General features: G+C 39.3%; 2 protein-coding genes across 2 annotated transcripts; one reads left to right on the plus strand and one right to left on the minus strand.

The window, feature by feature from the left end:
• Positions 1-382: 382 nt before the first annotated feature.
• Positions 383-1,055, plus strand: LOC114464662 (transmembrane protein 60-like). Its single transcript, XM_028449082.1, is given in 3 exon segments — positions 383-418; positions 420-713; positions 715-1,055. Coding segments are annotated over 3 exon segments (405 nt in total). The 3' UTR covers positions 790-1,055.
• Positions 1,056-4,809: 3,754 nt separating this feature from the next.
• LOC114464658 (round spermatid basic protein 1-like) lies at positions 4,810-26,575 on the minus strand. The gene is made up of 8 exons (XM_028449076.1): positions 25,995-26,575; positions 25,711-25,845; positions 22,220-22,887; positions 12,160-12,297; positions 10,384-10,526; positions 10,134-10,301; positions 9,868-9,979; positions 4,810-7,563 (listed from the first exon to the last, which is right to left on the minus strand). Exons 1-8 carry the CDS (start codon positions 26,428-26,430, stop codon positions 6,115-6,117), a joined length of 3,249 nt encoding a protein of 1,082 aa, XP_028304877.1. The 5' UTR covers positions 26,431-26,575; the 3' UTR covers positions 4,810-6,114.
• Between the last annotated feature and the right edge of the window lie 247 nt (positions 26,576-26,822).

Genomic DNA, 26,822 nt, shown 5'->3' on the forward strand with positions numbered 1-26,822 from the left:
AGGCGGGGCTTTAGCACTCGCTACGATTCTAGCCAGAATAAAACCTGGTCCTGACCAGTTTAGTCGTTCAGCATTAATTGCCATAGTGATTAAATCCCAGAAGTTATCTAGATTTGTAGTATAGGCCCAAAATGTTGTTTTTTTTAATTAATTTTTTTTACTGATGACCATTTTAAATTTGGTTCAGCTGTTGCAATAATACATTTCATTCAAAAGGAATAAAAAAGAAATGTAATTAATGTCACCTTTTTGCATTACAAATACAAATGATTTATATGTAGTAATCTTGTTTTTGGACTAATTTTGTGTTTTTTGGAGTCTGGTCACCCTACCTCTTCCTCCTCTTCCTCAGTCCTCCAGTGGTGACACCACTGGTCCATAGATGAAGATGTCCCTGGCCCAGCGCGTGCTCCTCACCCTGGATCTTCGCCCTGGTCTTCCTCATCATGCTGGTCCTGAAGCTGGACTCTAAAATCAGCTGGAACTGGTTCCTGATCTTCTTCCCCATCTGGGCCTTCGACACCATCCTCATCCTCATGCTGATCGTGAAGATGGCGGGTCGCTGCAAGCCAGACTTTGACCCACGGGACGGGGATCAGAGCGTAAAGAGGAGGCTGTGGTATCTGACCGCCCTGCTGCTGAAGCTGGCCTTCTGCGTGACCCTGTGCTCACGTCTGGAGCGTCTCACAGACGTGTGGGTCAGCGTGGTGTGGTGCCCCTCTGTGGTGCTGCTGGGGGGGGGCGCTGCTGGAGCTGGGACACAGTGTGTTCTACTACAGGAGGGAGTGAACCCCCCAGAGGAGACAGAACTCTACACCTCAAGGCTTCATCATGAGGATGATGAGGATGAGGAGGAGGGGCACTCATTGGATGGAGGTTCCCACGCTGTGGATTTACAGTGTTTGGAATGGGATGATGTTCCCACCATGTGACATTCATCACGTTCACTACAGCAGGCAGGGGTTCTCAACCTTGGAGTCAGGACCCCATTTGGGGTCACGAGACACTGGGAGGGGGTCGCCAGATTCCTTCAATAAACGACATATTTTTAACCATTTGAGCCCATTTTTGCTTATATTTTTACCTTTTTACTACTACACTTATTTTCATTCTTGCCATATTTTGCTCCTTTTTATGCATTTTGCTACATTTTGCTGTTCTCCATCAAATTTCAATGTCTTTTCAGCCTTTCAAGACAGTTTGTTGGCGCGCATAAACCCTTTCCATTACTTTTCCACCTAATGCCACGTGTTGACTCATTATTGTCACTTTTACCTCTTTTCACCATATTTCATGTTTATTTTGTCAATTTTAACCACATTCACAATTTGTCATTTGCCCAGTTTAAACTAATTGGTTCCTACTTTTTAAATTACATTACCCCATCTATTTTCTGCCACTTTTATGCCAATATTGACACTTTGACCCTTTTTACACTCTTTGTACGTTTTTGGCCACTTTAACTTGTAACTTTGACCTGTTTGTGTGGTTTTTGAAATCCCATTTCACCACCCATTTTTTTGGCGTATTTTTTACCCTTTTTCTGCAACTACACCAAACTTGCCATATTTTAACCTATTTTCATCACTTATTCTTGCCATATTTTGCTCCTTTTAATACATTTTTACTACATTACTCCCATTTCTGCCACTTCTCCATCAAATGGCCTTTTTCCACATTTTTCTCTACTTTCATGACATATTCAACACTTATAAACCCTTTCCACCACTTTTTCCACCTAAAGTCACATATTTTGACCCATTATTGTCACTTTCAACCTCTTTTCACCATATTTCATGCTTATTTTTTAACCACATTCACGATTATTTACCCATTTAAACTAATTGTTCCAATATTGACACTTTGAATGCATTTTACATCTAATTTGCAACTTTTATTGAAACATCTTTATGACTATATACTATGGCTCAAATAATAGTTAACGTCCTGGATAACAGTGGATATTATTCAGATAAATAAATAAATGTGGTTATCACAGATTCATAGAACAATGGACCATCATTTTGCTGACTTTACAGATGAGCCCCAAAAATCTCTCCCCTTTATTCCCCCTTATAGATGGTCCTGTCTCCACATGACTGTTCTTCAATGTTCATGTCTGTGTTCAACCACCTTCAGGTACAGTGGGGGTCCCCGGTACCTTTATTTTTGGGGTCGCAGACTAAAAAGGTTGAGAACTACTGCACTGCAGGAGAGCTTTGACTTTATGAAGCTAGTGATAACCAATGTGAACCAAAATCTTCTGTTGGTCAGCATTGGGACACTTACTGTACATCACCAACCCTCTGGGATCCTTCATCCGACACATAGAACGACACTCCCGTTTTAAACCAAATAGGACACACTTTCACTGCTTTGCTTGTGCAGTTTGTAAACGAGTCGAGTCGGATACACGTCATCCACTGGAACAGTTTGCTGTCAGTCAGTCACACTTGAATGTTAATTCACATCACGAGTTGTGGGTTTAATATCTTTTGCACTTTCATAAGTGAAGTCAGCCTCTAAATGCAACACGCACAACATTTTGACAGGTTTGCTTCTTCAGTCACCCTTCTATAGTGACTCACTCACGGTGACAGTTTTTCTGTCTTTAAAGATGGTGGAACAGTTTAAAGTGGAATCTAATCACATGAGCTACAGCAGGTGTCAAACTCGTTTAGTTCAGGGGCCAAATACGGACCAGTTTAATCTGAAATGGGCCACAGATTATAGGCAGTAAAAGAGCAGTTTTATCATTCATGTCCCCTACTTTGCACTTCTATCTATAAAAGTATTTAAAGTATGTAAGTAAGGCACCAAAAATATCCAAGTAATAAGTAACAGATATCATACTCTGCTGGATCTTAAATTTCCTTGATTTTGTGACCAATTTTTATTTAATTTGGGGGAATATTCTTAGGAAAATTGTAGGATTTTTGAAAAATTGAGAGTACTTGCAACAATTTCAAGCTAAAAATGACTTCCATCATGTGCTATAGGTATGAGAAAACCGTGGGCCCTTGGGAAAAAAAACAGTTTCATTGAATTTGTGTATTTGGAGACACTTTTATATCTACAACTGAATTAGTTTTTGATTTACACAATAAGTCATGTTTTTGCTGTTTTTTTTTACTTTCTCCTGCGGGCCAAATTGAGAGCTTTAAAGGGCCGGATTTGGCCCCCAGGCCTTGAATTTGACTCGTGAGCTAGTTACTCCTACTGCTGAAGAAGCTGATGCTGGATATTTTTTGGGGGGTGGGGTTTAAATGATAATGTCAGAATGTGAAGTTCATCCTGGTGCTTTCTTTTTTTTTTCTGCTTGTGAGAGAACAAAGTGATGGGATGCAATTCTGGCCTTCACAATAAAAGCTTGTGACACCCTAACCCTGGCCTAGTATGTACTCATTAATGGAGCAAGCCAGCTGCTTATTGTCACAGATGATGAGTCCCACAATGTCATATCATCCAGACTTGATGACCAGGTTTTCCCTTGTATGCAGCTCTACAGTCATGAGTCAGCAGTTTAAACAACAGCAGAGCGCGAGGCCAGTGTTTCCCAACCATGGCTACTTGTATCCCTACTTTAGCATGTTGCATGGGGTAAAAACGTAAATTTTAAAACAAAAATATAGAGTTTTTAGTCCTGTTTTGAGGGAAATTTCCTTTAGATGTGTTAAAGCACAAAACCTTGTGTCCCTAAATGTCAGGACTACATAAAACAAAGGCTCTAAACTTCCATTGCTGCAGACAAATGCAGGATATACAACAAAAATATATACTAGAAAGGTTGAGAGAAGTTGCTCCAGGGAACAATTGTGCTAAACATTATGCTCAGTGCTAACCCTTCCAAGGGGAGTAATAACACACTCATATTGTTTAAAGTGTAAACTGGGTGTTCATTTATTAGCAGGTGCACAATTTCCTTTTCCAACTGTATTTTAATGCAGCACAGTAAAGAAAAGGTTCTCCATTTGTTTCAGTGACTTAAAGCAGGTGTAGAGTGTGTCTAAGCTCCTCTCCAGTTTCTGCTTTAATCCTTGTGGAAAAAGACCAGCACACAATTGTTATCACAGTGGGAACCAAAATAATGTAAATTCTTGTCAGTATTTAGAATAATGACCAATTTGAGCATTAACACAGGAAGAAAAGAAAGGATTTGTGCAGTTTTTGGTGTTATTTTGTGTATTTGTACTAATCTTTTGTGTATATCTGTTGTCATTGATGTTTCTTTTTCTTTTGTGTAATTTTTGGTGTTTTGTTTTATTTTTCTCGAGTCAGTTTATGTAAATTTCTTCTAATCATGTGTGAATTTGTTGTCATGTTTGTATATTTTTCTCTTATTTGTGTTTTTTGGAGTCATTGTTGTTTATTTGTCCTTATCTTGTGTATTTTGTCATTTTTGTGCATTATTGTCTGTCTCTCATTTGTATGATTTTTGAAGTAATTTTGTGTTTTTTAGTGTATTTGTCATTTGTGTGACTTTTGGAGTCACTTTGTGTGTTTTTGCCATCTAGTGTATATTTCTGTGATTTTGTGTGTTTATTTTTGGGGAACTATGCAAAATTTAAGCAAGAACCATATGTGGCTCACAGGCTGCCAGTTGCTTTGTAGTCGGTGTGTTTATTTAAAAATATATATATTATTAGGTTGTTAAAATGTTTCCACTCAAAGGATGAATAATCTCTAATAAACCTGTTGGCTCATATCATTTACTAAAATAATAAAACAGACTCAGTCATTGGTTTAAGTCTTTAGGCCCAGTTTAGAAAATCTCAGTTCAACCCACAATCCACTCACAGTGACTATGAGAACATTAAAAGCATTTATTGAGCTCCTAATAAAAGGTATAAACCACACTACCAAGTATTATCTTCAGAAATAAAATGTATTTACAACAGAAGTTTTTTTTTCACATAAGCCAGTTTCAAATAAAAACAGACGGTAAATGATATAAATAAGTCCTATGGAAAATAAAACGTCTTACAAAAAATATATGCAATTTCTGTATACATTTTCTCTCATCATTGGCGCTAATAACATCTATACTGTACAGTTTTGGTACATACAGTATCATTTACAGCCCTGTGTGAATCAAACTGTGCTGTCTGGAAACAACAGTTGGAGGCGTGGCCTGATGCTGACGTCGTCTAACAGCAGTACGGTGTACATTTTAGGACATCATTAGGTCTCTAGAATGAGGTATCGGGTATCAGGAAAACCTCTGTCTTTAATCAGACCAAACGGACTCATGACTCAGCAAAATAAAACATCTTCAGGCTTCAAAAGTCTGACTCATCGGCCTCATCTCGCGTTATACAAACTGAGATTGTTGATCGTTGAAGCCTGAGGCCATCTCATTTGACTGAGGTTTTCCTTCAAAAGAAAATTCATCAGTATCAATGGCCTCAGTTTGTAGTTTATTTTGAAGGAACCGGAAGTGCACATGAAGCAGTAAGTTAAAATGCCATTTTTCCTTCTTTTTTTTTTAAAATGAAGATATACCAGCGTATTGTTGACTAATAAATACATAGTTAAATGAGACATTGATATATCTCAACCTATAAAAAAAAAGAAAAGAAAGAGGAACATACTCTCGTATCCAAAGCGGCGCATATTGATGACGTCATGTGTATTTCCTTTTTCTTCAAAATAAAACATGTCGTGTTTTACGAAACACAGGCTGTTGAGCCTGATGACTTATTTTGAAGACCGATGCTGTGTCATTTGTCGCCGTTTCATCTGACGGAGAGTTTGCTGAGTCATGAGTCGGTTGGGTCTGACCAATGACAGAGGTTTTCCTGATACCTCTCTCTGAGACCTGAGGATGTCCTACAACGTCCACTGTACAGCAGGTTGTTTTCAGACTGGCTGCTCAGGTACCTTAAATAGGTTATTTTAGGAGGAAAAAAGAAAAAGCTAAGTAGTGCACAGGCACTGATGCACGGGGTCACGTGACATCTGAGAGAAAGAAAGCCTACGAGCATCTTCTAACAAACGTGAAGTGAACTACTCAGCTGAAGGTTTGCTTCCTGGTTTCACCACGTCGTCACGTGACGCTGCGTCTAAACTGAAGAGCTGATGTCTGAGGGAAGCCTGGAACACGTGGACGTTCGTTCATAGCAGGAAGTCTTTCTGAGTCTGTGGCGTGTGTGTTTTCAGAGGCTGTTTTATGGCGTCCTGCAGCTTCCCCTGCACCGACTCTTTTACTTTTGCTCCTTTTGATGGATGAAGCTTTGAGGAGGAGGAGGAGCCTCTGGAGTCCGTGTGGTGGTGTAGCTTGTGTCTGCTGTCTATGAAGGACAGAGCCAGAGTCTGATGAGCCTCCATGGGCTTAAAAAGGTCAAAGGTGACCAGCGTCCTTGGTGCTTTATGTTCCGGTGGACTCGGCTTCTTCTTCTCCTCCTTCACGTCTTTCTTCACGTCTTTCCTCACCTGAAGGTGTGTGGGTTTGGGGGGCTTTGCGTCCCCTTTGGGCACTTTGGAAGGTGTGGTGGGTGCGTTGCCCTCCTCCCTGTGGCTGCTCTTCTCCTTCTTCCTGTGTGACGATGACTTGTGTCTGTGTGAGGACTCGTCGAGCGATGAAGACGTCCTGTCTCTGTCGTTCTCTCTGTCCTTTCTGATGTGGGGTTGAGTTGTTTTTGTGTCGCTCTTCTCTTTCCCGCTCTCTTTTGTCTGCTCCTCGTCCTCCTTCTTCTTCACTGGTGTCAGTGTGACTGAAGCACCGTCTCTTCCTCCATTAGCCTTCATCCTCTCTCTGTCTTTCCCTCTATCTTTTCTCTCTCTGTCCCTCTCTTTACTCCAGTCCTTGTCTTTCCTCTCTCTGATCCTGTCCTTCTCATCCCTCTCTCTCTTGATTTTATCTTTTTTCACGTGCGGTGTGTTGTTGGCGCTCATTGGACCATCTTTGCTTTTCTCTCTCTGACTCTGAAGTGGTTGTGAGGTCTTCGGTGGCCTCTCCCCCTCCTCCTCAATTTCTTTCTTAATCTGCGGTAATGACTTAAATGTTGCAGCGTCCACTCTGTTCTCCGTTAGAGTCAAACATGCATCTGCTCGCCCTTTGTTTTGCTCCTTTGCATCTACTTCATCTTTTACGTTGATTAACGGGGCAGCAGGAGCAGCCTCGTCTCGCTCCTTCTTCACTAAAGGAATAGGTGAGTTTACCGATACCTCCTCCTCTTTAAAGGTCTGTGTTGGGGTTAGTGACAGGCTCTCACCATCATCATCATCATCATCCTCTTCCTCCTCCTCCTCCTCCTTCCTCGGCTGCACACAGAGGTCGGGGGCCTCCACCTCCTCATCGCTGGGCTCTTCTTTGATATGAAGCGTGGCATCCCTCTGCGAACGCTTTCCCTCGTCCTCGTCCTGCTTCTCTACCTGTTGTTGGTGATACTGTTTGAGCCTGATGTGCCACGCTAGGCTGCAGACGGCAGACACTGTCTTGAACTGGTGCACCACTCCTCTGGGGATAAAGTAGATGTCATCGTGGTAGAGCTGGATGCGGGCGTATCGGATTCCCTCCCTCCTCAGCTGGTTCAGCTTTGCGTCGTCGATCCATTGGACACACTGTGGAGAAAAAATAAATGCTCAGGATAGATTTATTTATTTAATACATGCATGCACAGAAAAGCAAGAATCACATCGTGTTCAGTGCTTAAAGACCCCAAAAAAACATCAAATTCTTCAAAAACCTGCAATGAAATGCACAATCTGGATCCAATCAGGATTAAACTCTTAGGGGTAATGGAACCCAACATAACAGAGCCAGATTTAAAATTTGACAATGATCCGTCATTTACAAACAGAGTTACGAATTTCGCCAACGATAAGCAATAGGGATTTTTTTTCCTTCACGATCCAAAAAGGATTGGGAACCACTGGCATAAAAAGATACCAAATATGTAGTAACTTAGTATATAGAGCTCACTTTTATTTATTTATTTTTTTCAAATGTTACTTAATAAATTACTTCTGTCATTTATTCTGTTACTTAAAGGGGACATATCATGGTTTTAAATCCTTCCTTTTTACATATAAATCATACAGTTGTGGTCTATATAAAGCAGAACTGCAATGCTTGGGTCTGAATTTCTCATTATTATAGCTCCACCCCTTTTCTACCCCTTTTCTGATGTGCTTCTGAGAGCAACTCCTTTTGGTGCGGTCTCTTTAAATGCAAATGAGACACTCCATACCCCGCCCCCTCTCCAGGTTGCAGAGGTGACACTCGGTTCAACTCCACCCTGTTCGGCCTTTTTTGTAGAGATGCGGCTATGTAGCGGCGCATAAACTTTTTATTCACACGTTATTTACAAAATGTCAACAACAGAAGACTTGTCCATCCAGCTTTACATGTTCGAGCCAGAGTCGGACACGGCGGAACGAGATGAAAATGAAGACGATGAACCTGCAGAACCGTAACAAGTGAGCTAACACAAGCACCGAGCTAACGCTAGCGCCAAGCTAACGTCACAAAATGCATTTTAATACAGTCTTTTCAAAGACAAAATAAAATGACTAATGAAAACTTTAGACTTAAATTAAACCACGTAGGCCATATCATCAAGGATCTAAAACGAGCACATAGCGCTAACATATGAAGACGGTGCAACTGCTAATGCTAACAAAACAATGACAGGGACGTCTTATCATCACACTTTTTAGCGTTATTTACAGCTTACCGAAGTGCTCTGTTCGTCGTCTCCAAAGATAGAAGGAATTGAACCCTCAATCAGACAAAGTCTTTGGCAAATACTTCTTTATACTGGTGGAGGTTGCTGAAGCAGTCATCCTTGAAGTGCTTCGCGCACACAAAAATGACCTTAGCCACAGATGTGGGTACATTTCTTTAAAAAACAAAACTCAACCAGGCACTTTGTAAAGGTTCTGATGCTGGGAGACGTTGTAATGAAGCGTGTGGGTTACTACATCCAACAACCGAACATTTTGATTTCTCCTCTCGTAACCTTGAGATTGGACTACAAAATCGCAGCGAGAAATAAAAATGGCGGATTGCTCGAAGTGTTGGGCCTGGAGTCGATGTCCTAATTGGCAGTTCCGCTGCAAATACTGTGACGTTATTGTTCAAAAAACGTGATAGAGAATAGAAAAATCAAAACAGATTGAAAAATATGACCAAAACAGAATATAAAGATATCTACGGAGCACCTGAAGAGACTAATTTGATTTTTTCTGTACTTCTAAACACTCTAAATATACAACAAAATACATTTAAGGGCTAAAAAAGTGGATTTAGCATGATATGTCCCCTTTAAAGTGTCCAAATATCATGTGGTGCGACTGTCTGGCCATGACTGCTGTTTTGAAAAAATCTTTAAAATTACTCTATTACTCTATTAAAATCTATTTCCTGCCCTATTTTAGTTGTATTATCGCCCTCTATGAGATTTCAAAGTATTTCTATTTTCATCATAATATTTATGCAAACCTTGCCCCATGACGCCCATTTTATGAAATATCATGCAATGAAAATCCTTATACGTCATTGACCCATATTCATCTGGATCCCAACATTTTATGAAATCTTTTTTTGGCGTAAGGTCTATCTTTGATTAAAGTTTTGTCAAAATCCATTAAAAACTTTTGACATTAGCCAAAACAAGCAATGCATTTACAGCAATTCTTCTCCTCAATGGCAAGTGCTAAAAATCTGCGTTTGATTCACCATTAGTGTCAATTAGCTAGAGGGCTAGATCATTTTATTTAAAAAAAAACAGGAATCAGTTTGGTTTTGCTCATAGTTAACTATAGTGTAAAGTGAGCAATCCCAAACATTATTCACACCATAAATGTGTTGTAAGGATGCTCATATGTGGCTCATGCTGAATGGCCCTGACAGAAAAAGCCCACCTGAGACAGCGGGGGTTCATGGAGATCCAGCTGGAGTCTCATGACCACATCTGGGAAATCTCCAGCGTGAAAACACACAACGTCTTTGGTGATCCGAGCAGGAGCGTCACTGCTGTGAAGGAAAAACATTTCAGTGTCAAACCATAAACTCCCGAGGACGCAAAGCTTTTTTTTTTTTTAAGAGCTCCCCCTTGCTGATTGGCTGCAGTACAGGTCATAAGCCCTGCCTCCTCAATGATAACAGACGGGATGTGGGTCAAACTCACTCCTCTCCGCAGCGCACAGCCTTCAGCACTCCCACAGCAGCGGTAGTTTGCCTCTCAAAGCCCTGTCCGATGTGGTCGGCGTGCGCTCTCGTACGGTCCTCAAACAGCATCTCTCTGGGCTCGCTGGCTCTGGGCAGGTACTGCAGGTTCTTGATCTCATTGGTGGACCTGGAACCACAACCCATTTATGACAGTGAGCATGTGATCCCGACTTATGAGATTTAGAATTCACTGAAAGGTCTTTGTGCACCGTTTCCTTTTGAAGGGGGATTTGGGCATGTCTGCCATGGGGATCATCTGCTCTCCAGGTCGGACCCACATGATGGGACCGTCGTCGCTTTCTGTGGGGCTCTGCAGCTGCAGACTGGAGAAGGTGCCCCAGGGAAGAGTCCGCTACAGATGCACACGCAGAGGAAGAAGCAGCAGGTTATGTAATGTCTCACACAGGGTGAAGCTAAACAGATGTCAACACAACAACGGTGGTAGAGAAGAAGATTAAGGTGATCCTGTTCTCCTCTCCTACCTTTTCTTTTATTTAAACTGCTGTGTTTTAATATTAAACTCAAAACCTAAAAGTTGGTTTAATGCACACATGCAGACGGCCTCCAGAAAAGCAACAAAAACATATTCTTCGATTTTAATTTCAAAGAAATGATCACAATGATCGTTTCTGTAACTGAACAGCATGATCATTGAGTAATCTTTGTGCTTTCTGTGTTTTCAGCATCTTTTTTAGGTACTAGGATTGGACAGCCTTATTAGGAGAACACTAACTTTTTAGTGTTAATTACTGATTAATGCTGATTACAAAGTAAGGGTGTAAGAAAAAAATTGATTCAGCAATATATCACAATATTTCACAGCGTGGTTATCAATGAAATCCTAAAAATTTCCAAATCAATTTTTTAAATCATGTTTTTAACAAAAAAAAAAAAAAAAACATTTAATTGCACTAAAATATGCATAGCATGTAAACGCCTGGTCACTATGTGTCAGTGAACCACACCAGACACTGTTAAACTACCTCACTCCTCAATGCCTTTTAGCTTAGAAGTTAATTGCATATTATTTTCATAAAACATACTGGACACCTTTATAGATATATGTGGTTACTCTTTCTTTTTTTATGAACTTAACAGAATCAAAATCTGTTGTAGAAACAAAAGTCAAACTTTAAAAAAAAAAAAATTATTTGACAGTTTGATAAACATACCACTTGTTTTTTTATATTGGTTCTTGAATTACAGTTGTTTTTTTTACCTTTATTTAACCAGGAAAGTCTCATTGAGATTAATAATCTCTTTTTCAAGAGAGTCCTGGAAACAATTAGGTCTAGAGGACTTGCTCCAGGTCCCACAGTAATGGCCCACAGTGGATTTGAAACTGCAACCTTCCGGTTACAAGCCCACTTCTGTAACCACTAGGTAGTTAATTTTTACTTGTTTTCGCAAGTTTAAAAAAATAAATAAATTGTATTTCATACCATTTTGTACTTGTAAAGGGGAAATTTGTAATTAATGATAACGCAATATTGTATTGTTTAGTATCGAGATACATTGTATCGTGACGTGCAAATTGTGAATCGCATCGTCAGATTCTTGGCAATGCACACACCTATTACAAATGTATGAAAAAAACTTCAATCCGTTAATTGTGGCTTGACATTTTTGGAAATTGTGTTATTCTTGAGCAAATCTTTGTGTTTCTGGGAGTTACAGCCTCGATTAAGGGTCAATAAAATGTAAAGAAAAGGAAAACATTTGATCAAATGTGAATTTGTAATGTGTTGTTTTAAAGTTTTACAGTGATGAGAAAAACAACACAAAAATAATTACATTTTTGCAGAACTATTTTTACAGTTAAAGTGATGCTGAGTAGTGCATCCAGCATATGTTATCATACAGTAATGTCGTATCATATCAAATTCCCTCACTGTAATGTATTATACTGTCTCTTGTGATGCACAGAGGTGAAAAAGGATGAAAACATAAAGGAAGTGATGCAGTTAGCAGATTAGGACACCAACCTCTAGGAAGGGAGAGTCTTCCAACATATTGATGAACTCGGGAAAGTAGTCTCCGACCTCTTCGTCCACTGCTCCAACCAGGCTGACCTGCCGCATGGCCCCCGCTCTGTATGTGCCCTGAGAGTACGTCCGCTTCACCTGCAGGGGGCACCAAACAAAAGAAAGATGACACCCAGCAGAAACTGGTACGTAGGGCCCTATAAAATCTGTGTAAACGGAATTACAAAATCGGCCAATGAAAACTGTCAAACACACATCGACAGAATGCCATCACCGTGAGGAAAAAGAACGTTTGTTACTAGGGATGTAACGATTAATCGTAAGGCAGTTAAAAATCGATTCGTAGGTATCAAGGTTCACATCGATGCTGTGAAAATTGAATCGCAGTACTTTTTTTAAACCAGCAGAGGGCGCGATCGCGGAATCTGCTATTACTTTCTTTCTGGCCGCCTTCTACTCTTAAACATGTTCATAAATGATTCCTTACCCCTTTAGCACTGAAAGAATATCTGTAATATTACGTGAATAACTATAAAAGTCAAATTTTTCTATTAGCTCTGTATGCTAGCATAGCATCTCCTTCACTGCTAGAATTTCTGCATGCCAACCGACCACTGGGTTACCAGCGCCATCTGCTGGTCCAAACAAATATCTGACGCAAATACAGTGCAATGAGTGTTTTTTTTAAAGTCCAATTGTTAAGGCACAAAAAACATTTTCAGTTGCACTTTTAAAAAGAAAAAGAACTATTATGCAGTTTTGTATTGTTTACTATAGAACCAGAATTTAAACTAATAGGGTTCTTCTTCATTTGTATTATTCCTTTATTTATTTCATTCAAGATTTATTTTTAGTTAAATTGCATTGTTTTGAATAGTTTATCAAGGGATTCTTTTGACAATGAAAAATAAAAGGAAAATAGTATAGTATTTTCCCAAAAAAAATAAAGGAATATTTTTCAGTCATCATTTGTCTACAGTCCCATTTTGTAAAATAAATCGTGAGAGAATCTTATCGTGAACCCAGTATCGTGAATCGAATCGTATCGGCAGTTGAGTGAATCGTTACATCCCTATTTGTTACGTGAGAAAAGTTTCCGAGGACCACTCATTTGTCACACTGCCCCTACCCTCCCGACCTAAAATAAACAACATGTTGAAGCGGCCGCCAAAAACCCCAACTAAGACCGCCAATAAGATACGAAATTCATCCGTAACTCCAAAAAACAGAGCTGTCCAGTTCCTGCACGACTACTATGAGTCAAGTGATATGCTTTTTTGCAAGTTCTGCCAACACACCATTGACTGGACACGTAAAAACACGTGTGATGACCACCTGTTGTCCAAAATGCAAAAGCAGAACAAAGAAAAACAACTGCTGCTACTACTGCCAGCCAGGCTGACCCGCATTTGCAGGTTCTAGGAGAAATTTTGTAGAGGATTTTGTAGCTATGTGTGCAGAGGCTGACATCCCATTGAAAAAGTTAACTAAGCTAATTTCCCCTTGTGGGACGAATAAAAGTTATCTTATCGTAATTGGGTGATATTAATGATGCTCTCATACATCTTTATATGACATAAATAATTATGAAGGAGAAGTCAGAATAATCAGTTTCCGTACAACTTTTAATTGTAGGTCATGCATGGTTTTAAACTATACTTGTTTTGAATTGTTTACTTGCAATTTCTTTTTTTTTTTAATTATTATTATTCATTGTTTGCTCACAGGAGTTGAAAACCTTCTGGTGGATGTTGTCTTCATGAACAGATGTAACTACTCAACATTTTCCCAAGCCATAATGACATCCCTCAACAACAGCAATCTGGACCTGAATGGTGTCTGGGCAGTGGTCACAGACAATGCTGCATTAAAAACTGCCTAAAACACATCAAACAACAGTCTAACATTGCCAAAAAAAGAAAAACAGTGCACATCATCGCTGACTCTTAAACAAAGAGCCATCAGTGCCCGTTTAACTTTGCTGCACCTTTGAAACTCCGTCCGTTTCTCCTCAAACCCAGCGGTGCTCCGTGAAAACATGAGTCAGCTTTAATCAGCTTTACCTGCTCAAAGCGTTTGATCAACATCTAATCTGAGCTACAGAAGATCTGTGGTAAAAGTTGTTCTGTTGTTGTGGACAAGACCATCGATGAAAGGGATTGTAGAGTCTGAAACATTGTAGGTTAATGATAACTTCTGATACTATAAAATATTCTGGCCCCTAGTGGTGAAATAACTGGTGCTTCCTTACATCCATTTGTTTTTGTTTCATCATTATGGTCTGGAATGATGTCATCAGGATCATTTAAATTAAGTTTTGATAAACTTAATTTAAATTAACCTAAAAAATAAACCTGATCAGATTCAGTAAACCACTGATCCCTGAGGGGAAATTGGATGACTGTGACATTAATGCTGTCTCGCACATCTTTAGATGACATAAATAATAAAAAATGAGCAGTTAGAATAATCAATGTCGCTACAACTTAAATCTACCTTTTAATTGCATCTTACTTTATTTTTGACATACATTTTTGTTTAATTATGTTTTTTTTATTAGCATTTATTTTGTATTATGTATTTTTTCTGAAAATAAATTCTTAATATTTCTTTAAAAAAATTTAATTTTAAAAAATTAAAGTGAAAACATGGAACTTGGAAAAAAGAAAAGGGAATTTGGAAAAAAATAAAAGGGATTTTATAGGGCCCTCATCAAAACACTGAGTTAGCTGATGTCGGCACGGCTGCAGCATGGCTAGTGCAGCTGCTGGGAAGGAGAAGGGAAAATTCGCTAAATGTTGTTATACTTTCTCAAAAAAGTTTAATAGTTTTATTGTTTACAGATGCTGCTAAATTTTGTCATACTTTACTTGAGTTTTTGTTGTTTAATGTTGCACTACATTTCACTTAATTTAAAAATTTGTATACTGTTCATAGTTTGTATTCTCAACTTTAAAGGAAATTATGCTTCTAAATTTTTTTATCGAGATTAGATTAATATTTTTACATTTAAATATCCGAAAAACTGCTGCCTTTGGACATTTTTTTTATTTTTGTTCTACAAGAAAACCTAAAGCTAAGGACACTTTATTTGTGGTTTAAGATGTTTTCTTAATTTGTCCTGTAGATTATTATATCATCTACCCCAAACCCTGTGATTTTCTTTATTTGTAAAAGCAAAATACTGCCGTGCACTTTATTTTTGACAAAGAGCTCCAAACAGCTCTGCAGTGTAACCTGTTGGTCACGTTTATTTTGTTTTTAAAATGTGAAAATTTAAAGACTTTTAATTCATATTTGAGTAAGGATGCAACGATTGGTTGACAATCTATAACGTCAACTACAAAAATTGGTTGATGCAGATCTCATAGCGTCGACACGTCGGTTAATTTTGTAAACAATAAAGGATAAAAACCGACGCAAGGCTACTTCCTGGTGCAGGTCGTTACAAGAACTGCGGGGGTAGTACTACTCCCACCTGACCGTTTAAATGCTGGGAGTTGGAAAATACAAACGAGGAAGAATGCCAACAGATATAAAACCTCAAGAAGAAGTACAAGCAAGGAAGAATGGCGGACCAAACCGTGAAAGAAGCCCGAAAGCTTTAACCTAGTATTTCCAAAACTGTGGGAACATTTCAGCCAAGATAAAGCAGCAAAACAACAGAGATGTAAACTATGTGAGGTACAACTGGCTTTCCATGGGAGCACTACAGTGATGCATGAGCACCTTAAGCACAAGCACCCCACAGCTGGTGTTCCACATTGTTTTACTTCATGTCCAGCGGAAAGTTGAGATCATAAGTCATATTGCTATCTACAGAATCTTTAATTTAAATCACATGCAGATTTTGTCGTTAGCCAACAAACTATGATTGAAACAGTTATTACATTTGCTTAGTGCTTATCTGTCAGAAAACTACAGAAGAAGCTTGCTAGGTTAGCAAACGCTAGTTCAGTTTTGTTTATGCATAATTTACTTCACTACAACTGCATTGAAATAAAATATCTTGTTTTCTGCTTATATTAGCATTAATTATGAAAAGTAAAAGGTAATTTGATAATTTGTAATAGACATTTTATTTTGATAGACTTATCTTTAAATTGTGAACTAATATACATCTTTTATTTAATAGTGCTCCTAAGTAAAGGCTTTTGGATGACTTTGTCATGAGAAGAGGTTCATGCACCGCCAAATGGCTACAGTACGAACACAGATCATCCTGAATATAAAAGTAGTTGATATGAGACCAATATCCATGGTTGAGGATGACAGCTTCAAGCAGATGATACAGACCTTCCATCCAGACTATACCTTACCATGCAGAAGTCATTTCACAAAACTAATAGAAGAATAGTATGAAACCACAGTTGGTGTAATAAAAAATGCTTTCAAATTAAATAGCAATAAAATCACCCTGACAGCTGATGCTTGGACAACTCATCTACCCCAAACCCTGTGATTTTCTTTATTTGTAAAAGCAAAATACTGCCGTGCACTTTATTTTTGACAAAGAGCTCCAAACAGCTCTGCAGTGTAACCTGTTGGTCACGTTTATTTTGTTTTTAAAATGTGAAAATTTAAAGACTTTTAATTCATATTTGAGTAAGGATGCAACGATTGGTTGACAATCTATAACGTCAACTACAAAAATTGGTTGATGCAGATCTCATAGCGTCGACACGTCGGTTAATTTTGTAAACAATAAAGGATAAAAACCGACGCAAGGCTACTTCCTGGTGCAGGTCGTTACAAGAACTGCGGGGGTAGTACTACTCCCACCTGACCGTTTAAATGCTGGGAGTTGGAAAATACAAACGAGGAAGAATGCCAACAGATATAAAACCTCAAGAAGAAGTACAAGCAAGGAAGAATGGCGGACCAAACCGTGAAAGAAGCCCGAAAGCTTTAACCTAGTATTTCCAAAACTGTGGGAACATTTCAGCCAAGATAAAGCAGCAAAACAACAGAGATGTAAACTATGTGAGGTACAACTGGCTTTCCATGGGAGCACTACAGTGATGCATGAGCACCTTAAGCACAAGCACCCCACAGCTGGTGTTCCACATTGTTTTACTTCATGTCCAGCGGAAAGTTGAGATCATAAGTCATATTGCTATCTACAGAATCTTTAATTTAAATCACATGCAGATTTTGTCGTTAGCCAACAAACTATGATTGAAACAGTTATTACATTTGCTTAGTGCTTATCTGTCAGAAAACTACAGAAGAAGCTTGCTAGGTTAGCAAACGCTAGTTCAGTTTTGTTTATGCATAATTTACTTCACTACAACTGCATTGAAATAAAATATCTTGTTTTCTGCTTATATTAGCATTAATTATGAAAAGTAAAAGGTAATTTGATAATTTGTAATAGACATTTTATTTTGATAGACTTATCTTTAAATTGTGAACTAATATACATCTTTTATTTAATAGTGCTCCTAAGTAAAGGCTTTTGGATGACTTTGTCATGAGAAGAGGTTCATGCACCGCCAAATGGCTACAGTACGAACACAGATCATCCTGAATATAAAAGTAGTTGATATGAGACCAATATCCATGGTTGAGGATGACAGCTTCAAGCAGATGATACAGACCTTCCATCCAGACTATACCTTACCATGCAGAAGTCATTTCACAAAACTAATAGAAGAATAGTATGAAACCACAGTTGGTGTAATAAAAAATGCTTTCAAATTAAATAGCAATAAAATCACCCTGACAGCTGATGCTTGGACAACTCTTGCCACAGAAGCATATCTTGGCATCACTTGTCACTTTATAAGTGATGACTGGGAGCTCACTAGCTTCTGCCTCACTACAATGCCACTTGAAGAACAACACACTGGATCCAACATTGCTGGATGGATTGAAGAATTTGTGGGAAGGTTTGAGATCAGGACAAACAAAATTGTGGCTGTTGTACGTGATAATGGCGCTAATATTGTCTTGGCTGCAAACATTTTACAAGAAAAGCATGGGTGGATGTCAATTCGCTTTGCAGGCCAAACTTTGCAATTGGTAATCAATCGAGGTCTAAAACACCCTCTGATAACCAAAACACTGGGTACAGCAAAATGTCTTGTGGAGCACTTCAAAAAAAGTGAACTAGCTTCAAGCAAACTTAAGGTCAAACAGAAACAGATGGGAACCCCAGAACATAAACAGGATGTCTCAAAGAGGTGGAACAGCACCTTTTACATGGTGACTCGTCTGCTGGAACAAAGATGGCCACTGACAGCAACACTGTCAGACCCAACAATAACACAGAATAGGAAACGTTACCTTGACCTGAAAGCAGATCAGTGGGCCCTGCTAGAGGAAGTAGCTAAAGTCCTTTAATCCATTGAATATGCCACTGTCTACTTCAGTGGTGAAAGCTATGTGACAGTGTCTGCTCTACCTCCTCTGGTCAGAGGGCTTTTGAAGTCCAATCAGAACCACATGTGATGCAACTTCTGTGCAGTCTTTTCAGAAAGTTGCTTTGGAGATCACTACACGCTGGTCTGACAATGTCACAGTCACTTGTGATAAACCCACAACAAATGAATTATTGTCGCTTTGGCACAAGTCTGCTTAGCTACAGTAGATAGTAGTGATGCAACGGATCAAAAAGCTCACAGTTCGGATCGTAGCACGGTTTTGAGTCACGGATCAGCAGAAGAAAAAGAATGGACATAACTTTGCTCTCTATTTATTTTGTAGAACATTTAGTGCAACATTTTTCTGCTCATTAAATACAAAAATTTAACTTGAGGTGTCAATCAAATGCTTAAATAAAAATTTGAATCATATAAAATTTTTTAAAGTGCAATATAAGTAGGGATGTAACGATTAATCGTAAGGCAGTTAAAAATCGATTCATAGGTATCACGATTCACATCGATACTGTGAAAATTTAATCGCAGTACTTTTTTTAACCAGCAGAGGGCGATATCCGGAAGTGTAGGCAGCGGCCGAAATCTGCTAATACTTTCTTTCTGGCCGCCTTCTACTCTTAAATATGTTCATAAATGATTCCTTACCCCTTTAGCACCAAAAAACTATCTGTAATATTACGTGAATATCTGTAAAAGGTACGTTTTTCTATTAGCTCTGTCTGCTAGCATTGCATCTCTTCTTCACTGCAAGATATCTGCATGCCAACCGACCACTGGGTTACCAGCGCCCTCTGCTGGTCCAAACAAATATCTGACCTACATACAGTGAAATGACACAAAATACATTTTCAGTTGCACTCTTAAAAAGAAAAATAACTATTATGCAGTTTTGCATTGTTTACTATAGAACCAGAATTTAAATTAATAGGCTTCTTCTTCATTTGTATTATTCCTTTATTTATTTCATTCAAGATTTATTTTTCGTTAAATTGCATTGTTTTGAATAGTTTATCAAGGGATTCTTTTGACAATGAAAAATAAAAGGAAAACAGTATAGTTTTTTCCCCCAAAAAAATAAAGGAATATTTTTCAGTCATCATTTTTCTGCAGTCCCATTTTGTAAAATAAATTGTGAGAGAATCGTATCGTGAATCGAATCTTATCAGGAGTTGAGTGAATCGTTACATAAATATAAGGCATGACACCTTCATCCTTTAAACAGGTAAGTGTATGGGAAAAAATTGAAGCATGACACCTTTTTCTAAACATGGAGAGTGAATTAAAAACTAACGTATGCTCACTTCATCAAAAAAGTATGAAAGAAGGAAAAGAAAGCAGATCTGACTTTTAATTTCAAATTCCTACAATAGTCAAGGATGGCCATCCAGACTAGAGCTAATATTTATTTAATAAGAGCCTTAAAAGACATGAATGGATGGAGTCATAAACATGACGACATTCACACGGACTTATTATCCACACACGCAAGCGTGCGCACACAGAGCTGTTCCTTTTTGTCTCCCTCCCTCTGTGTGTCTCTCTTCAACTCTCACGCAATCACAAACAGATACACGATCAGGAGCGCGAACTACACATAACGCACAGGCGCACACCCTTTTTAACTCCTGTGAGGAAAAAAAATAAATACTAATTAAAAAAACACAATTAAACTAAAATGTATGTCAAAAATAAAGTAAGTTAACAATTAAAAGGTAAATCTAAGTTGTAGTGAAATGGATTATTCTGACTTCTCTTTTTTAATTATCTATATGTCAAATAAAGATGTATGAGAACAGCATTAATGTGACCTGATTTCCTCTCAAAGATCAATGGTGTACTGAATCTGATCAGGTTTATTGATAAAGCAGACTTTTATTTTGTAAACCGGAAGTTCCCATTGAAAGGATTGTACTTGAGGTAGCTTGCTGACTGAATGTGTACCTACGAGGACAGATAAAAGGCTTGAATAAAAAGAACTAAAGGACAACACGGACAGAGTTACTCTTCGTTAACCAGGCACAACAGTTCTAACACTGAGCAGGTGAAAATGATTTAAACCGATCATGTTCGCACGGAGCACAGCTAAGCTACACAAAAAACGGATGGAACTTCACAGGCCCAACAAAGTTAAACAGGCACTGATGACTCTGTATTTAGGAGTCAGTGATGATTTGCGTTGTTTAATGCGACCAGGACAGGGCGGTGCACCTAATAAGCGGTCCCGGAAACATTTCCCCATAAAAAACGTCCTTTGCCCCACGGTGACGGCATTTCATGCCGATTCTGTCCATTTCCACGTTCAACCGTATTCATTGGTTGATTCCGTCTGCGATTCCATTTACGAGGATGTGCCTGTATGTCAAGCCCCAAATAAAATGCTTAAAAAATCTGTGAGTCGGACACTGCGTCACTGCACATTGTTTGATTGCGTCATACGCTACTTTTAGGCCTTGCTTTTAACTCACTCCACCGAAGGCGGCTTTTTTTTTGCAATATTCGGCAAAATATATTCGGTGCATCCCTAGTTTGAGATGCCACAGTCACAGTGGAGGAGACGGAGGAGGAAGTGGACTGTGACCCGTGATTTAAAGGAAGTTTGGGGTCACGGGAATAATTTGAAATAACCATGAAATATTAACTTAAATAACTTTTAGCAGTACAAAAACCATGAAATTTTACCTTAAACAACTTTTAGCAGTACAAAAACGTTTTTAATATTGACCTTTTTTAAACTCAAACAAACTGCGACCCAGTGACGTCCTGAACCGCAAACAGAAGTACCACGCTCGATACCGCGAGGGATCCGTAATCTCAAAATAAAATGAAAATAAACGCGTTTTGCAACACCAAATAAGGTAAAATGATGCATGCACACACTCGTGCTATGTGCAAGCTGTTCATAAAGTTTCAGGTCAAACAGACAATGCGTCGAGGAGAAATTTGCTCCACACACACACACGCACACTGTCCTGCAATTAATAGATAGATGGCATTTAATGTTTTAATGGTATGATGTAATTTTCTGTAATGTTTGTAAATGTTACTGTACATTGTGAATATTGCACTATAACTTGATTTGAAGAAATTTGTGAAACAAATCGAAATTGCAATATCCACCAAAAAATCGCAATTACATCTTTTCCTTAAATTGTTCAGCTTCACAATGGACCTTGATTTTCCCTGAGTGCTGCATGCGGGGACAACAGGCTGTGAAATACTGAGGAAAAGCAAGCGAGAGCCACTGATGTGCTGTACCTTCAACCTGTTCTTCTATTTGGTTTTCCTGGCTGAGATTCATACCCACACTGTACAATCTGTGTTATAGTGCAGGGGTTCTCAACTGGTCTCACCCTGGGACCAACATTTTGCCACGATCATTAAATCGCGACCCAATTTTTTTAGAATTCAACCAACCAAATTTACTTTTTCAAAAATAGCTGTTGAAAACACACATATATTATCTTTTTACAAACATAATTCTATATATTTTCCTGTGCAACATGCATTTCACAGCATGCCTGTCAAAAAAAAAGTTTCTTTAAAAATAAAAGACATATTGAGTATTTATTTTCGATTGGGAGCAGATCAAAAAGTATGTCACAAACACAAGCCAAGTCTGGAACCATCAAGCATCCCAACACTCTCACTGCAGCCCCAATTCAACAAAGCAGCCTCACCTGAGAGTTGAAGTTGACCATAGTCGTCGTCTCGATGTCCTTCTTCCCGAGCACCTCCATCTTTACTGGTGAGTTAGGAAACTTGTAGGAGAAGTAATCTAGGAAGTCCGGGAGATAAGACGCTGCTCCATGGATGATTCCCATTACGAAATGGGCAGCCGGGGACTCGTCCTCGCTGAACGACAGAGTCACAAACTCCTGAGCAAAGCGCTGCATCTCAGCAGGTGAAAGACAGGCAAGCTGCTCATTGTAGGCGTGCACCACGGACGCCCCCCCGTTGGCCTGCTGCTCGATGTGGATCAGTCGACTGAACTCCAGGCTGGAGAGGAGTTGCGTAGAACCACAATGGAGGGGGCAACCGTAACCCAACCCGTCTCTGATCATCGGGGAGATGGAGGCGGAGGTAGAATCCTGTACATGTTGCTGCTGTGGCGCCGAGGAACCGTAGATGAGACTGGCGTTGTTATTCCCGTTAATCCGGCTGAGGAACTCTGGCAGACCCAGAGAAACCCCCGAACACAGAGTCTGGCAGGAGCGGTGATACATTTTGGGCCGGTTGTGTCTCTCCTTTACTCGCTCTCCATCTTTGTGCTTCTTTTTCTTCTTTTTCTTCATCTTTTTCAGCAGCAGATCTTCCTCTGAACCAGCTTTGAGTTTCTCTTTCGAATCTGTCACAGAGGAAAACATTTATTTACAGGACGATCGAGTGTGGCTCTAAAGATTAACAAGTAACACATACACACTCAACGAGTTCCAACCAAACGTTTAGTCCCAAATCAATATATTTCAAACAAACTCTCAAATCATGACAGGTTGATTTAGGTCATGTTTTTCAACCAGCTTTTTAAATCAAGATAAAAACAAACTTCAGACACTAGACGTAGAGTCAAAGTTGTGTACAATAGAGACAAGTTACCAGTCCTTTCCAATAGGATCGAAGAATATATATAGAATATATATATATAGTGAGCAAGACTTCAGAGGGAAAAGTGTTGACTGAATGGAAGATAGACCACCTTAAGATTCACATTCAGCAGAAAAGTCGTAAGACGATGCAAGATGGGAATGGCGATGAAATCATTATTGCAAGAGAGTGCAAAAGATGGAGAGAATAGGAACGAGCTGTCACACAAAAAGAAATCAAAAGAAAGAGAATGGCGATGCTGACCACTGATATGTTGGGAAAGCGAGTTGCAGCTTTGTTAAAGCAACAAATATCACACCTAATGGGACAAGATTGTGTGGCCCATAAAAAGGACTTGGGCACTGATCATGTGGCTTTGATGCGAGAAGTGGAGACTTTTTTTCAGAAATGTATATTCCACTTTTTCTCAGCCCACTGTGAAGAGGAGAAAAATAGAGGATCTAACAAATGTTCTCGATGAGGATACGCTGTCATTTAGGCCTCTGAGTCAAGTGCGATAGCTGTCGAGGCTCCGAGCCATGAACACTGAAAAATACAGCAAGAGAGTGTCCACCGATAACCGAGATCCAGCTGAACATTTCCAAATGTAAGGCTACTCTCAGGCTCTAGGAGAGGTTTTGGGTGAGCTGGTACAACTCTGCCTATATTTTCAACCTGACTGTGATGGAAGGACTGTTTTGCAAGAGCAAATATTGAGAAGCTGCATTCTAATTACTTGAAGGATGAGAAGAATGTTTAGTGGCGAAGAAATACGAGGCCATTCTCCACCACTCGCATTTGATGTAAACCAAACTACAGTGAATATGTAGAACTCAAGTACATTCTGAAGCAAAAACTTAACCAGGGGTCAATCAGCACATTCTCAGTCCTGCAGCACTTAGATGTGATGAGCTAAAGGAGATCTTATAGCTTGTGGATATTTGTGCTACATTTGAAACATCCTAAAGAGGCTTTAGTTTAATGAATCATATCAAAACAACATCAAGAAATCGTGTTGAAGTGGCACATTTGGACGAGCTGACACGCATAAAGTCAAAGTGAGAAGCAAACAGGAGAAATAAGGAAAAAATAAGGTCAAATCAATCAGATTTCCAATTTTTTACTTCATTTATTAAGAATTTTTATTTATCATTAAATGCTGTTATAAGATTATATGTTGTAGAAATGCTAATAAAAATCCTGTAACAGTATTTTACAGAGTTCCCACCTCCGCTCCCCACATTGTGCAAACCTTCAATTAGCGATGTCTCGATACAACTTTTTCACTCCCAATACGATACCGATATCAGCACAAATCATATATACTTTATTTACTTATTTTGTCGAGTGGAATGTTAGAAAAGGCTTGATCAAGTGATGTAACTCAAACAGAGAACAATAGTCAGCAAAAATAAGTATTAGAAAAACTGGCCCATTTATCATTAACCAATTGGTTACAAACATTTTAACCTTCAACATAATATCTGCAGTATTCTACATTGAATAAATATAATATATACTGGAGATTTTAGATGCAGTCCGTTAAAATCCGATATGCGTTTTTGGACCAATATTAATATCGGATCCGGACACCCCTACTTTCATTGTTTTAAGGTAAGCAAAATGTTATCAAAATAGCGTAAAATTTTTCAAATCTTCCAGCACCATCACTGAGAGATACAACATACTGCACATAAACAAGTTTTTTGTCTTTTTCATTGTAAGCGGGTCTATTAAAAGTAATCTAATCTAAAGACTGCTGTAAATAGATTATTTTCATAAAACATGTTACCTGTTATAATCTCAGGTTTTTTTTAGTCTAAAGTTGCTCGCAGTGATCCAAGGAATTTTCAGGAGTTTTGTGTGTATGCTCAGAAACATTAAATATTAAGGGGAATATTAGCTTTGTTTCCATTACAGCTTTTCACAAATTCAAAGTAATACTTCTAAAGTTTTGATAAAGTATAATAGCGCTTAGAACGTGTTTCCATGAAGGTTGTTTTGGAGCCTCATAACATCTGTGAAATCTCATCCTGCGAGATTTATCTGCAGGAAGATGGACGCTGAAAACCTCCTTGTACCACCCTGCATTCCTTTGTTGTTTCAAGTCTAATGTGGTAGTAATAATTTCTAAGTATAATGCTAAGAAATGTATGGTACCCTTTGTCCACAGGTACCGCGGCCATGTTTACTCAGAGAGAAGTGGTCATCAGAAGATAATTTCCTTATGAGAAAACTGTAGGGATACATCAAAGCAATCACCTCTGAGAAAGACTGACAGTTGACAGTCGAAACATGTCAGGAGATAAACATTTGTTGCAAAACCTTGTCTGAATAAATGAAACCTTAACCTATATTTAAAAAAAGAAGACAAAAATGAACTTGCTGGAATTATTGTTTATCCATAATTGGTTGAATTATGGACTGCTTAGAATTTGGACTACAGTGTAAATAGTTTAAATTGAAATTAAAACAGAATTAATTAGTTATCATCAGAGTGACTTGAATGAGAATAAACTGCTGTTGTCGTTAGATTTGCATGTGTGCAGCACAAAGTGAAAGTTGGTGCTCTGCTCTGCTGTCCTACCTTTCTGTGAACACATCAGTCCTCCGTTTTCCCTCGCGATCTCGTGCACAGGTGGCACTACGTGGTTCTTCTGCTCCCTGGCCCGGTCCTTCTTCTTGTCTCGGTCCTTGTCCTTGGCTCGGTGATACGTGGGGGCTGGACAGAAAACACACAGACACGGTGAGCTGCTGCAAACATTTACACGTGTGTTACACACGGTTTTATGTAATGTTAAGTGTTAGTTATGTTAGTGTAGCTGCTGCTCTAGCTCCACATGTGACGGAGAGGCCGCCGGGGTCCCTTACCTCTCGGAGCCGTCTTCACGTCGCCGTTCTCGGTCTTTGTAGGGCAGCTCGTCCCGCCGCCTCTCTCCGCCTCCTTGTGTCGCTTCACCTTCTTCACTTTGTGCGGCGACGCTAGGAAGTTGCTGATTTTGAAGATTTTCCGGACGGGGGTGTGCTGCAGCGGAGCAGCGGCGGCTGGGTGACTCGCCTTGTCCGGGCCGAAGCTCCATTTGGCCGGGCTGCCACAGCTCTGCTTCCCGTTGTGTTTTTCCGCCTCCCCGTTCAGGCTCCGGTGCTTCAGGCCCTTCTCCTCCACTCGGAGCTTCTTGGGCACCGGAGGCAAAATGTCGCTGGAAGACTGCGGCCCGCTCTCGGGCGGACGTTTGGCTACTAGAGCTTTGGGAGAATTTGTTTTGCTATTTGCTGCGAAATGCATGGAGTCCACGGATTCGGCCATCTTGGAAGTTTCTATTTTTTACGGTCAGACGTAGCTCGTGCGTGAGAGCCTAGCGGGGCGTGGCTTGGACCAGATTGCGTAGGGCGGAGGGAGGCGGGGTCTGTAGCAGACAGACTGTTGACAGCCCGCAGGACGCACACACACACACACACACACACACACACACACACACACACACACACACACACACACACACGTTGTAGTGTCTATTTTTGAGTAATTTTGTGGGTTTTTGGGATCATTTAGGATAATTTTCTCTCATTTTATGTGCATTTTTTAAATTTTAGTTGATTTGATTTGTTTATTTTTGAAAATGTGAAAACAAAAACAATATACATACAATTAAAGGAATGTCACAAAACAAGTTAATTTCCAAATATTTGAGTAATTTT

The sequence above is a fragment of the Gouania willdenowi genome, chromosome 6, assembly GCF_900634775.1.
Source record: "Gouania willdenowi chromosome 6, fGouWil2.1, whole genome shotgun sequence".
Taxonomy (NCBI): domain Eukaryota; kingdom Metazoa; phylum Chordata; class Actinopteri; order Blenniiformes; family Gobiesocidae; genus Gouania; species Gouania willdenowi.